Below are 13637 nucleotides of genomic sequence, written 5' to 3'. Positions count from 1 at the left end.
TCCCCAAGATGACGCCAAAGAAAAGTAGGATTGCGTCAAGAAAGAATGATCAAGTTAAGAACTCTTACCTGATATTTGCAATCTTTGTATTTTGCTTAGATCACATCATAAACTTGAATCTCTCGCGATTATTTTGAGAGCTCCGTCTATAAACTGTCTGCATTGTTTCTATCTTCTGACTGTGCAAGTTCTGAATTGATTCGGGAAGCAGCTAGCAAAACAAACAAGTTTGGGCATTTGGAAGAAAATGAAACACGCGTTTTGCCAGTGGAGGCAAACAGTTTTCACCCTTTTTCTGCAAAGTTGCATGACCGACAGACACTTTTGCCACTTGCAATGGAACTGCTTCAGTTTCTGCTCCAACAAATTTCACCGATTGACAGTAAAGGTCAATGAATAATCCTCAAGGAGGATTTGAAGGACTTCCTCTAGGTCAGCAAATTAGATCAGTTTCTCAAATTCAAACTTTGTAGTGGATAATAAAGATGAACTTTTAAAATCTGCTGAATATGTTTTGCCTTGGTCCCCCAACTGACTAATATTTCCCTGTGCAAGATTGAGGAAAATTATATTAAAGAAGCGTTGGTGGGAAAAAAAATGGTAAATTCCATCCAGCCGGTTTTAGTCAACGTCATTCAATGAGTACCTGTGCAATAACCTTTTTCTGCCAGCAGGTGGCGCCAACGTGCCGCCTAACGTGTGTCCTGCTGCTTCAGGGAGTGCTACTGCAGATGTGCAAGGCGGGGCAGCAGCGAGGGCGTGATCGAAATGTGATTGGACCAATAGCGTTGTCGTCCCTTGCAGCCCGGGGTGTGTCCGACAGAAAACCCCGCCCACTGTGTGGAGCCTAATCAGGAGCACACAACAATAATGAATGGAAACACGTCGTAGCCAAGAAAGAAAGTCAAGCAGCAAGTTCTCAAGTGCTGCTCGCGATTTGGGGAAAGCGGAAAGTTGGGCCCGTGGCGGAAAGCAGCACCAAAGAAGAATAAATGGCATTTGGACTGAGTACAACGAGACGACTGCTCTGTCAGTTTTTACGTGGGAGAAGTGGATACTTTGGATTATTATGTTGATCACATCACTGGAATATTTTGGCGATTTTACTTTTTGAATTACCCGGCTTGGATTAACTTGAAAGAGTTTTGCGAAATTTAGCCTAACGAGGAGACGACAGTGCTGTGAGAAAGCAAAATGGGTAACATTGAAAGTGTTGACGGCCAGTCGGAGATGAAGCATCACATTGTGCCCCTGAAGGTGCCCATGCCGGAGCCCACCGAACTGGAGGAGAAGTTCGCCATCGTTTTGGTGAGTTGTTGTGCTACTGAAGGCAAACGCGCCCACGACGTTCCAATGTGGAAACAATTTGTCGCTGACTTAACCGCACGTGTGTTTTCGCACTCGTATTTTGTTGCAAATGAAAGAAATGCAAAACTTCGGCCAACCAAACTATTTTAATGTATTTGAAACGAGGAGACCTGTGTTGGCCCGCCCCTTCTACTGCCTGCGCCCCCCCCCCCTCGCCTGTGGTTCTTTTGTCTCCCCCCAAAAGTCAGACAACTCAGCATTTGGCTGAAACTGTGAACGCACCACGGCGCAAATGAGGAGGAGGAGGGGGGGGGTATTTGAAAAATTTTCAAGTATATACAATACACGGTTGTGGCAATATGACGAGCACATCACTGCATTGTGTGTGACTACTTCAGGCTAAAAATGTACAAAAATAAAAATAAAAAAACAAAACAACATTCCCCTCTCGCCCCCCCCCACACACACCAGAGTGAAGTTGAGCTCTTGTAATGATGAGCTCTCAGTCAGTCAACAGCCACTTGCATATCAAGTGACACTGTCATCCAGTGTGAAGTTTTTTGGGCCTTTGACAAATGGAAAGACTTTACACTTTTGGTTCTTCTTTTTTTTTCCACTTTGGGTTTCCCCCAGGGTGTTCTTCAACTGTTCATGACGAATCGAAGACATTTGCGCAGTGTTTCCCCCTCTCTCTACTGTAACAAGAGAGTAATAACTGATTTTTTTTAATTGGCCGGCTGCCTTTATTTGTCATAGTCGTCGAATGTCTTCACACTTTTTAAGTGATGAACCTTTTTATATTGCATAAGATGGGCACTTTACCCTATTTTGCCCGACCGCCTTGTCCTCCGTCTGCAACCTGGACACCCTTTCACTTTCTTCTATATTCATAAAAAGAATCACCCTCTGTCTTCGTCCTTTTAAAAATCCCCTCGCTAAGAAAAAAAAAACGTCTGTGCATGACGAGTGGCTAACAGCAGAGTTTTCAAAATTTGCTACAAAACACCCAATTAAAAGCCACAATAGCTGCAGCCGCTGGTGTCCACGTTATTAAATGGGTTCTTATCTAACTTGCGCTGACGGGGCACTGAGAGACATTTGCACTTTTATTCTAGTAAACAATAGAATAAGTTTGCAGTGACTAACTTTCAGACAATGACGAGATGTCGGGAAGGGATGAATTAACACGTCCATCCACGTTCACTGTGTCACATCAAAACGAAAACTATTTCACAACAGCAAACTGAATAGCATACAAGCAAATAATAAAATAAAGATGGAAGAAATATAATTGACACAAAACTTTATTTACATTCTTTAATGCCACAAAGCAGGCTAGGAGCCATTTTGTACGTGAATCTTTATCACACTCTTGTTGTCTCACGAAGGTACAGACGGCTGTACTTCTTCAACGTTACCCCTTTGCACAATTTCAACACAACTTCAAATGCTTATTTCGGAACTCAAATGCTTCTTCACTCAGCTGTGCGTCTTCTCTGCTCGCTCGCTCGCTCACAGAGCGAGAGAGAGTACATGCCAAGATTTCATTCTGTTGATTTCTTAAAAGGATGGACGAAGACTCTCTCCTGTCCTTGCTTTGCCCATCCTTTCCTCTCTCTCCAAAATGGACGTTCGTCCAGGACGGACCGACGCAACGTTCCATCCCAAGGACGAAACACGCTTCACTGGGGAAAAAGAACCCTTTTTTTTTTTTTTTAACTCCATATTGCAATTTATTGGAAATCAATGAAGCTGAAACAAATCAGAGGGCAGCTCTGATCAGGCAAGCCGCTGTCCAATGTCAATTCTAAATGAAATTTTCTCGGCTAGAGCACTTGCTTGTTTTTGTCTAAAGCTAAATTGACGATCAGAGACGATAAAAGACTCGGTCGCTCGCTGCTTGAGTCATTTCCAATTTGACGTGAGTGTACTTTTCTGTTGCCATGGTTTCGCCTCCAAACAACTCGTCACATTTACCGGGCAAATTGCACGTCCGCTCGCAACTGCACGTTTCTCACTGTTATTATGTGCAGCCGCCATGAGAAGATTTCTAGGCAAGAGGACGCTAGACTCAACATTTCGGTCCCGAGTTCTCCACCCTGGCCCCTCGTTTAGCGACGCATTTCCTTCGCTTTCCTTTCACACAAACTTTTGGTCTTCTCAACAATGGTGGCCTGCTCACGTCTTGCCTGCCTGTGAGAAGAAAGGTGCGGCACTTCAGACATTTTGGGGAGGACGAGGTCACTGTTCTTTCATCTGGCAATGAGTTTTGGCCTTTTTTTTTTTTGAAATACTTTAACCAAAATATGCTAAATGGAGCCGATTGCTTCCCGCTGCATGTTTTTGAGTTCATAAAAGGCTATTTTGACACGGTCTGTTTCTCCCCTCTCCCCAAACATAAATAAGTATTTTTTTTATCAATTAATCATTCAAGCAATCAATCCTCGCACAAATACAGCAGACACTACAAACAATAGAACAAAGGTGCCCTCAGAACCTTCCACGATGCCATTGAAACTGGAGTTCAGAACATCCCGAGAGAGGATTTGCGCATAGCAACGGAATCATAATCACAGATCAGTAAAAGATCGTCAGACGGCCATCGCCAACCGATTCCAATCTGCGTCATGTGACTGGGTTCATGATTAATTTCAGCAAATCACTCAAGAAAACTTCCAACACAAAATATTCTATCAATATAATTTGCTAAAGATAAATTATTGAAATAAAAATATTGTCAAAGCAGCTTTTTTTTATTTTTTATTTTGAGGCTGATATTCAATGAACATTCTTTCATGTCATCCGGACGCCAAACATTCGGCGATTTCGAGACCAGAAGCAGAATCTTGAAATGGATCCGCCAGCTGACCGCAAAGCCTTTCGGACGGCCGTCGCGTGTTCTGCGAGCGCGGCCGAAATGTTTTGCTGCTTTGCCCCCAAAACAAATTGACACGCTAACTTTGCTTCAAAATAATCAGGAAGCATCGCCAAGCAATTCTCAACAAGCGATCGATCGTTTCGTCGGCCCCTCCCGAGGTGCGGCCCTCCCAGCCGTCGTTTTTCCGACTCTTCCTCAATTGAATCGGAATCTTTGGCTCAGTCGGCGTTTCCGAGCCGCGCGTTCCCACAGCTGGCCGCGGCTCCAAAATAAGGATGTGAGTGGGCGGCACTTTGAAAGGTGCGCGCTCGTCTGGCACGGGCCCCCCTTTCACCGGGCCGTCCGCCGCCGGATTCCTGCGGTCGAGCCGAGCCGGGACGCGAGCTGCAGGAGAACTCGGAGAGGGAAAATTCCCTTTCAACGACGTGGCTGCCTGCCACTGTTCTTCGTGGTAATGACTTTAACCAACATTTGGACTTTTTTTTTTCTTCTGGGCTGCACACACACGTTCAATTGTCTGCCGAGGGAGCTCCTCTTTGACTTTTTTGACTCCGCCCCAACGGATTGGTCACGTCGCTCCAGTGGCGTCCAGTTGCTTCATTCCCAATCCACACGAGGACGTCGAACGCTACCAACAGTCGCGACTCACTCGCCGCTTCTTCGGATGCGACGAAAGCGGCGGCGTCTGATAAGTGCAGCTAATGAAGTCAAGATGCGAGAAGTGTTTAGTGAGCATAAACCGAGATTAGTTTTATTTATTGCCGTTTGTTGATGCGGCCAACTTTTTTCCTCATTTTTGGGCCCGTTGCGTGCACATCTGGCTCAGACACCCGCCGCCGCGTCCTCGGAGGAAGAGGGGGCTTATGGGAGTTGGGCCAATGCAGTTGAGTCTGGCTTTCAGCCGCCCACCTGGCTGCGCACGCCCCCGGGCTGCGATTCCCCAAGTGGGCCACATTTTATGGGTACTTTTAGTGCTTCTGTAATTCATTCCTCCTCGCAGTTATTTGGAAAGCAGAGGTCAAGTTAAAGTCTGCAATTTTCAGACGACATGCGCGGCTTTGTCTGCAAGCTCAGTTTGACTGGATTCAAGTTAGCGATCCGAATCATCGGAATCATCCATTCATCCATTATCTGTTGCGCTTCTCCTCACGATGGTCGGGTTTGCGCTGGAGCCCATCGCAGCCGTCTTTGGGCAGTAGGCGGGGTCACGCCCTGAACTGGTTGCCAGCCAATTGCAGGGCACACAAAGACAAGCAACCACCCGCTCTCACAATCACACCGAGGGCCGACTTACCGTGCATGTGTTGGGGATGTGGGAGGAAACTGGAGTACCCGAAGAAAAGCCACACAGGCACCGGGAGAACCTGCAAACTCCTCACAGTAAGGCCGGAATCAAACTCTGCGCCTCTGAACTGTAAAGCGAACGTCCTAACCAGTCGGCCACCGTGCTGTCCTCATTAGAATCATTTCATCAAAAAGAATCGTTCAAGAGATTCGCTCACCGACTCGTTCGCCCAACACGAACCTCTCATGGGTGGAGTGATTTAAAAAAACTTTTGTGGTCACCTCAATGTTGCACTCATTGAAATTTGTGCCTTTGTATTGTTATTATTTCGATTGAAAACGTTGCAGCTCTCAAGTACGAACGTTCACAATGTTCACTCGCTGATTCGTTTGTGAACGGGAAATTATTTCACTGATTCGGTGAAGGGCAATAGCGTTTTCGTAAAACCCCTCCTCCCTCCGACGCTGGCTGCTGATTGGTCGTTCCCGAAATGTGCGTTCCGAAGCTCAAATGAAGCGCGAAAAGAACGAATCGCTCGAGGAAGTGATTCAGTCACTCGCGTTGACTGAAAAGATCCGTTCTATTTGAACGAATCGGACCCGAAACTAATCCAATAAAAGTGCCTACCTGACACACGCATGTGGCGTGCACGTGTGTGCGTCCAACATGTGGAGGGCGTCGAGCCTCGCTCACGCTTGAGCAGCCTGCAAGAAATGCTTTCGTCCTCGGCACAATGGGGACTCTGTCCGTCGGTGTCGCTCGTCCCTCTGATGCCTTTTGTGATGCACTTTTTTTTTTCCTCCACCAATTTAAGAAGCCAATATATTTCAGATTATTTATATTTGTCTGTGTTATTTTGTCGGAAAGTTGTTAAACTAAAGGCAATTTTGTCAAGTGTTTGCTCCGGCCTCCTCTTTAAATGATTGCGTTCAACATTTGTTGGTTGACCTTTGCCCCCTTTTTTTTTCCCAACCGGGCAGCCTGTCAATGAGCGAGGCCGGCCGGCATGAGTAATTGAGGCGTTCATGTACCTGCATTCCTGTCATTCCTTGTGAATCTCGTCCGTCGGCGGGGGCTTCCCTCAGCCCCGACCAGAACAAACAGGATGTCGGCCTCAGCAATGAAGGAATACTTCCTTTCTGTGATTCATGAGCGATCCCTGCGGTTATTTTTAACTCATTCCCTTAAGCTTCTGTTCACGTCTGTTAGCTTTTCCTCGGTTTCGGGCGCCAGTTGATTAAAGGCCTTTCTCTAAACTGCCTTTCGGGTTCACTTGCAGTACATTCTGAGCTCCGTGAACATCTGGCGCTTTCGGGACCGTCAGCTCAACATATCTCATTCGTTATCATTTTGCCCTTCAAAAAGCCTTGCGTTGACATGAGCGATAGACCGATATGCTTTTTTCGGGGGCGATAACCGATACCGATTATCAGTAGCCACGGAGGTTGAAAGCCGATATTCATTTGTTGAAAAAAGGGGTAAAATGGTGTCAAAATATTTAAAAATAAAAACGCCTCAACTTGACTTAGTTTAAATTCATTTGGGCACGTGTTTATTAAACTATTTTAGCAAGTTACAACATGAAAGCTTTTTAGGTCTTAGAAAATAGAAAACTTAAAAGTCAAACAAAAAGTGCAAGGAGCTGCCAGGCTCAGCTGCATGTCTTGTACTTCATTGAAAACCAACATTTCTTTCGAGTTTTCTACGGAAAAATAGTATTCGATTTGTTGTGAGTTGAAGTAGACTGACATTTATTTCAATTTCTGTCTTGTTTCCTTTCCTTCCTGTGCTCGCGGGACCTCTCCCGTGGTGCCTGTGACTCGAGGTGAAAAAGCAAACAGGCAGCAGACTGCTGATTGGCTGCTACCCACTGCACAAGGAACCAATCAGATGGTGCCGTGGGCGGGCCAATCTGCTTCTGCAGGCAGGGCCACCAGCACAGCAGAGAGAGAGAGAGCGAGAGAAGTGTGCTGCAGCAAGTCAAAATAAACCAGCGTTTAATTTAACGGCTTTGAAAGTTAAAAAAAAAAAAGCAGATGGCGATAATTGGCAAAATACCAAATATCGGCCCCACTAGTTGAGATGCTAACAGTTTTAAACCACTCCATGTGGTCATGAGAGGCCGGCAAGTACGTATAAGGTCCATTTGGCGAGAAAAGGGAGTGAAAGTTGTCGCTCTCATCAAATTGAGGAGACTTTTCTATTGGACGGAGGAGAAAGTGAGAAAAGGAGAGCCTGATTTCACACTTCCAAACTGGAGTTGTGAGGAAAAGATCCAGATTTTTACTTGAGCCATTTGTTCACTGTTGTGCGTTTGAGAGGATTAGTCGACCGACTGAATAGTTCGGCGCTCAGTGAACAAACCGAAGAGACTTCTTGTCATCGGTTAATTAGAGGCTCGTTATGCAGCAAATGTTGACAGTTTAACAATCAAGCGTACAAAAGTCGTGCCAAGAGTTTGCAAGCAGGAATTCTTTTTTTTTTCTGGAATGTCCAAAGTTAAAATTTAACAAGATGAATTTCTTCAGTTTTGACAAACAAATGATGTTTTCAGGTCGTAACACAAAATCACTTTTTTGATCCCGTTTCAAACGTTTACAAACCTTAGCAAACAAACGTTCCTAAAAGTTGCTTTCGATTTTTTTTTTTGACAACAGAAAGATGTTTTGATGAATTAGTTTTGATTAACAGTCGCCTTTTCACTCTTTGTTTTTCATTTTTCATCAATATCTCGAAAAGCAGTTTCGATTTTTGGAAGTCACGCCGCATGTGATGTTTATAATTTAAAAAAAAAATGTTTGCAGAAAAAAAAAACGATTGACATTTGGAAGATACGCGTCACAAAAATCTCATATTGCAATTGAGAAATAATGTGGGGATTTTTTTTTTTTATGAAGAAGGCTGAAGGGTCGAGGCCGGAACGGTACCGAGATCGCGGCCGGAGGACGGGGGACTGACTGGCAAAAAAAGGGTCAAATGCCCATCTCTGATTCTGACCCACCTGAAATGTTGATCGGACATTTGCATTTAATGGACGTGTTGACAGATTGCGAAATTGAAGCTTGTGAGCGCATTCGGGTGTTTTGCTTGAAAACAAGCGGCGAAAGACGTCCAAACTATTCGGGGCATCGTTTTTGTTGGCTCGCAGTCTTTTGATTCCTGCTTTGTTGCAACCACCTAGTTCAGATTACGAATCCAAAGAGCCTTCATCTGATCGGATGTCTGCTCAGAGAAAGGACGCCGGCGTTTTCTCACACTCTCAGCGCTAAAAAAAACCAAACAATTCTTTTGTGAATTGTTGTGTTGTCATCTCGCAGGCCGCAGCTTTGGAACAAACCCGACATTCGTCATCTTGATCAGTTTTTGATTTCCTGACATGTTCAGGAAGCGCACGCAGCGTCGTGACGACAACGGCCGCGGCGTTGGCGCCATCTCCTCTCATTGTCTTCATTTCCACGGGCGGGAAAAGGAGCAAGTCAAACAAAACGGCGGCTTGATGGATACGCGTTTGTCGATGTCGATGATGTCATCAACGTGCGATGTCATTCTGACGGCTCACCTGGACCGTCGACGTCATCGTTTCCAGGAACGGGATCGCTTTGTCATCCTGGGGGGGTGCGTTGGTGTGTTTCTGGAGGCGCGCGTTGCTATTTCTGTCTTTTGTTTTTATGACTTTCATTTTCCTGAGACGCACGCCAGCTCAACTCTGGCATCGCTCAAACTCTCGTTTGTCTTCTTTTGATAGTCAAAAATATGCTCAGTGACCAGACGGCAAATTCATTTTGTTCTCTTTGCCTCCATGTTGGCTCGGCGTCCGGACTGGAATCAGAACGGCTTTTTTTTTTTGGCTCACCCGCGTTTTACTCTTTTGCAAATGTTTTGAGACACATCACTGATCAATGAAGCAATCAATCGGGAATTGTGCAAGATTTTTTTCCGAGTTTTTCCTGAATCTTTTTTTCTTAGTAAACTGTCCCATTCCTAACAATTCGATGCTCGTTTGAAATTAAAGGGCCGGAGTGTAAAATGTTTTCATTTTCAGCGTTAATTCATTTTAAAAGCCCACTTTTAATTTCAATGTTCTATCCACTCCACATAAATGTTTTTGAATATATAGAACGAAAGGTCTCGTAATCGCTAATTATTATGCAAGGGTGGCGGCTCACCCTACCGCCGCCATCTTTCTGCATCGGAGACCCGCAGGCGACACAAATCACCAGATGACAAATTCACTCGATCGGTGACTGCGGCCTGCGTAACAAATGCGATGCGCTCGAATTCCCTCGAGTGACCGAGGGCCACTTACTTCCTCACTTGCGGAAATACGAAAAGTTGCTTGTGATGACATTTTGCTTGCACCTCTTTCGAAGGAATTGGTGATAGGCTTGCAAAGAAGCTGCGCATAAAAAGCGGCGTAGTGCACCTTGTTGCATTATATTAGTCCACCACTAGATGGCACTAAATTCTACACACTGTCCCTTTAAAGAGATATAAAAATCTACCAATCAATCAATGGCATCGCAAGCATCCCCCCAAAACGTGCTCACGTTTAAAATAATTCAATATAATCTTGCAACGCTGTTCGCTGAGTTAATGTCCGGTGGCTTTTATCTGACGTCCTTGAGCCGTCTTCCGGTCCAGCCCCGTTTGCGGGACCCCACCCTGATGAGCAGACGGCGCGATTTGTTTGGGGTAAAAGCGGGCCGTCGTGAACAGTGCATCCGCCCACTCTTTTCCCTCTAAGCTGATGACAAACACGTCTCGTCTGTGAGAAAAAGGAAACGCACGTTGTGTTGCCAGCTGTAAAAATATAGGACGAGCCATTGTGGGCATGGAAATAAATGAAGGAGGAGTGCCTTTTTGCTCAAGGCCCGGTGGCCCAAAAAAAAAAAATAAAAAAAATAAAGAGTTCAAGGAGGAATTATGCAATTTCAAACAATTCCCAGGCGTCTTGATAAAAGATTTCTTCTGTCAAACGACATCAAGTAAAGCAATGCACTCAATATCAAATTGATAAACTCTCTTTGATGTTGTTTGTTTTTGTTGTTTTTATTTTGGGGTAGTCTGTCATGTAGAGATTTAATAACCATGGCGACTGGGGGTGGAACTAAGGCACGCATGCAAGCAATTTTTGTAGCTCAGTGCAAATTTAGTGCAACGCGCCGTCGACGTGTGCGACTAGGTGGAGTTTTCTTTCTTTTGCTATTTTCATTTTACACTGATGTAGTTAGACCGGAGAGTTTGCGCCGTTTTGGGAGTGAACACAGCCGGTCAATAGAAGTGGCTCCTCTCATTCACTTGAAATTCAGGACAGGAGAGGCGCAGACACTCTTTGACCGAACCAAAACAGGAATTGACGCAGAAGATGGAAGCACGCAAATGATGTGTGAAATGGGCTGCACGCAGACCTCCACACGTAGCTAATGTTATGAAATATTAGAACGATGATGATGATGATTATGCATTCAATTGAGTAATTTCTTAACACAAAAAAAAAAGCATCCGTGCATGACGCTGCCGCGGGAGAGATACAAACGGAAGAGGTTTCTTTTAGTTGGCTAATTTGCGACTCAAATGACCTTATTATGGGCTTATCTCTAATCTCGTTGCACACTTGAGTACAATGACAATAAAGGGATTTCTAATTATCTCTGATTATTTGTAAACAATCCGAGCATTTCTGTTGATACACATGTTTTCCGCGCCTCATGGAAACGAAACTCCAAGTTTTACAAAAAGACTATTTTTATTCACGTAAAAACACGTGAAAAATCATGATTGGTTTTGGTCTGAGCATCTTTGGGTCTGATATCATCTTGCAACTAAACCTTCTGTAGGATGGACTGTAAACGAAAGATGCGTTTAGTTTGGCACACGCTGCACTTGTCCCTCATCCAAGTGTAAAGTTGAGGACGATCGCGTAGGAAAACATCGACGCGTCTTTTCAGGCCAGTCGCCGTTTGGGCCGCAACGACTTCCAACCACCTTCGTCCATTTGTGGTGATCTGAGCGGGATTGCAGACAGTTTTAGAAGTTTTACAAACGAACTGCAGCATTTGAGGGTGTTTTTTTTTTTTTTTGGCATTGAGGTTGTCCCCCGAGTAGCTTCCAACAGTGGCCCCGCCCCCGGAGATGGAAGAAGATCGTGTCGCTCATCAAACCAGTTCATCGGGTTGCGTATTGTACTCGCGCTGCAATTGAGCTGCATTTCGCTCGCAACAGGACCAGTGGGCAAAATGCGACCCTGCCCACCAGCTATTGTTCGTCATTTTCAAAAAAAAAACGTCTCAAATGTCAAAGGATGGGAAAGGCCCGGCACCAAATGAAAACAAAGCTTTGCATTGAATGGAGTCGGTCAGCGCAGAAGGGCCTCGTTGGAGGAGAAATACGTGGGTCGTGCGTAGCGCGCGCCAAACATTTTTCACATTTCTCTCCTATTTGACCCCCTAAAATGGGCCGAGCCGTAAATAAAGCATCTCCGCCCGCTCGCTCGCTCGCTTGTTTTTTTTTTTGTTTTTTTTAGCTTCTTCTAAACACAGGAAGTGGCCAATTGGATCGCTGCAGGAGAAAGCAAAATGGCTGCCAGGATGGCCGAGTGGTCTAAGGCGCCGCGTTCAGGACCCAGTCTCCCCAGGAGGCCTGGGTTCGAATCTCGAATTTCCCCATTGTGGGACTAATAAAGGGAATATTATTATTATTATTATTATTATGAATTTAGCTCGATTGACTTACTGGGCTGAAATGAGGAAAGATGGCCTTTGCCCTTTTGACCTCTTCCTCTGAGCCTCTTCAAATTTCTTGTTGTTATTCTCTTCCCATTTCAGCTGTTTGACGTGACACACATCTTGCGCCTCAGACGTCAAACTGACAGTGAATGAAAAGCCATCGGAGTGTTTTACGACATCCTCCACAGACGTTACGCCCAATTTATTTCTTCAACTTTTCGATGTTATTTTGTTCCATCGATGCCGTGTATGTGTCCCTCCGCTCCATTTCCTTTGACTTATTCACAATTAGACAAGCGGCAAAAACACAAAAAAGGCCTCTTGCTCTTTGCCTGCGCGTTCGTATGCATGACTGGCTACGAAAACAAAACAAACCGCTCGACTCGGCTCGGCTCGGCCTGCGCGGATGCTGCGGCCGATATCGGCATTTAATGGAGTTTTCTTTTTTTTCTTGATCTGACTTGTGTTACATCATCACGATGTCATTGAACAAACTCATTTAGTGCAATTGGTAATTGTCATGATTGACCGATCTGCTTTTTTTCAGGGCTGATACCGCTACCGATTATTAGTAGTCACGAAGGCCGATATGCGATATTTGAAGGGGTAAAATGGTGCCAAAATTTTGAAAAATAAAAACTCCCAAACTTGACTTACTTTAAATGTCTTTAGGTTTATTAAACGACTTTAGTTATTAACAACATTAAAAGCTTTTGGAGATCTTAGAAAATAGACTTAAAATTAAGTTTTCTAACAAAAAGTGGGCGGAGCTCCCAGGCTCAGCTGCATGTCTTAGAGTTCAATGAAAACAAACATCTCAAACTTCAGAAAATAGTTTTCTTTTATTGCGGGTTAATAGGCTGACATTTGTTAAAATTTGGGTAAAGTCTGTTGCCTTACCTTCCGGGACCTGCTCGAGGGAAATCTCCCGAAGTGCGCGTGACTCGAGGTGAGAAAGCAAACGGGTAGCGCTGATTGGCTGTTACCCACAGCACAAGGAACCAATCAGATGCTGCGGTGGGCGGGCCAATCGGCTTCTGCAGGCAAGGCCACGAGCACAGCAGAGAGAGTGAGAAGTGTGCTGCGGCGAGCCAAAATAAACCAGCTTTTAATTTATCAGCCTTCAAAGTTCAAAGAAAAAAAAGAGGCTGATGACGATAATCGGCAAAATGCCAAATATCGGCCCTGATTATCGTCAGGAGCCGATAATGGATCCATCGCTACTCATGCTTCTGTTTATGTCGTACAAAAAAACAAATCGACATCTCATTGTTAGTTTCCCTCCCAAAATCTTGCCATTTCTCATCTGACCTACATGAAATGTTTCTTTCTGTTTCTGACACTCGCGGATGAACTTGGAAGTTGCTCGGCGCTTGCACGCTTGATGGATATTTCCCAGAAGGAACTTAAAAAAGGAGGCGTACGTTTGCGTTGGGGTCAG

General features: G+C 44.9%; 1 protein-coding gene across 2 annotated transcripts in view; it reads left to right on the top strand.

The window, feature by feature from the left end:
* Nucleotides 1-869: 869 nt before the first annotated feature.
* Nucleotides 870-13637, top strand: part of fmnl3 (formin-like 3) — a 32365-nt gene continuing 19597 nt past the window's right edge. For both annotated transcript variants that reach the window (XM_088290861.1, XM_088290860.1), the window contains exon 1: nucleotides 870-1308. In XM_088290861.1, coding sequence (XP_088146987.1) covers nucleotides 1195-1308 — 114 coding nt within the window. In that variant the 5' untranslated portion in view covers nucleotides 870-1194. The remainder of the gene's footprint in view (nucleotides 1309-13637) is intronic.

Source organism: Idiotropiscis lumnitzeri, chromosome 3 (assembly GCF_059441095.1).
Source record: "Idiotropiscis lumnitzeri isolate Australia: NSW breed Sydney's pygmy pipehorse chromosome 3, RoL_Ilum_1.0, whole genome shotgun sequence".
NCBI classification, from domain to species: domain Eukaryota; kingdom Metazoa; phylum Chordata; class Actinopteri; order Syngnathiformes; family Syngnathidae; genus Idiotropiscis; species Idiotropiscis lumnitzeri.
Note: the sequence above shows the minus strand (reverse complement) of the source record. Positions and strands in the feature narration are given on the sequence as shown.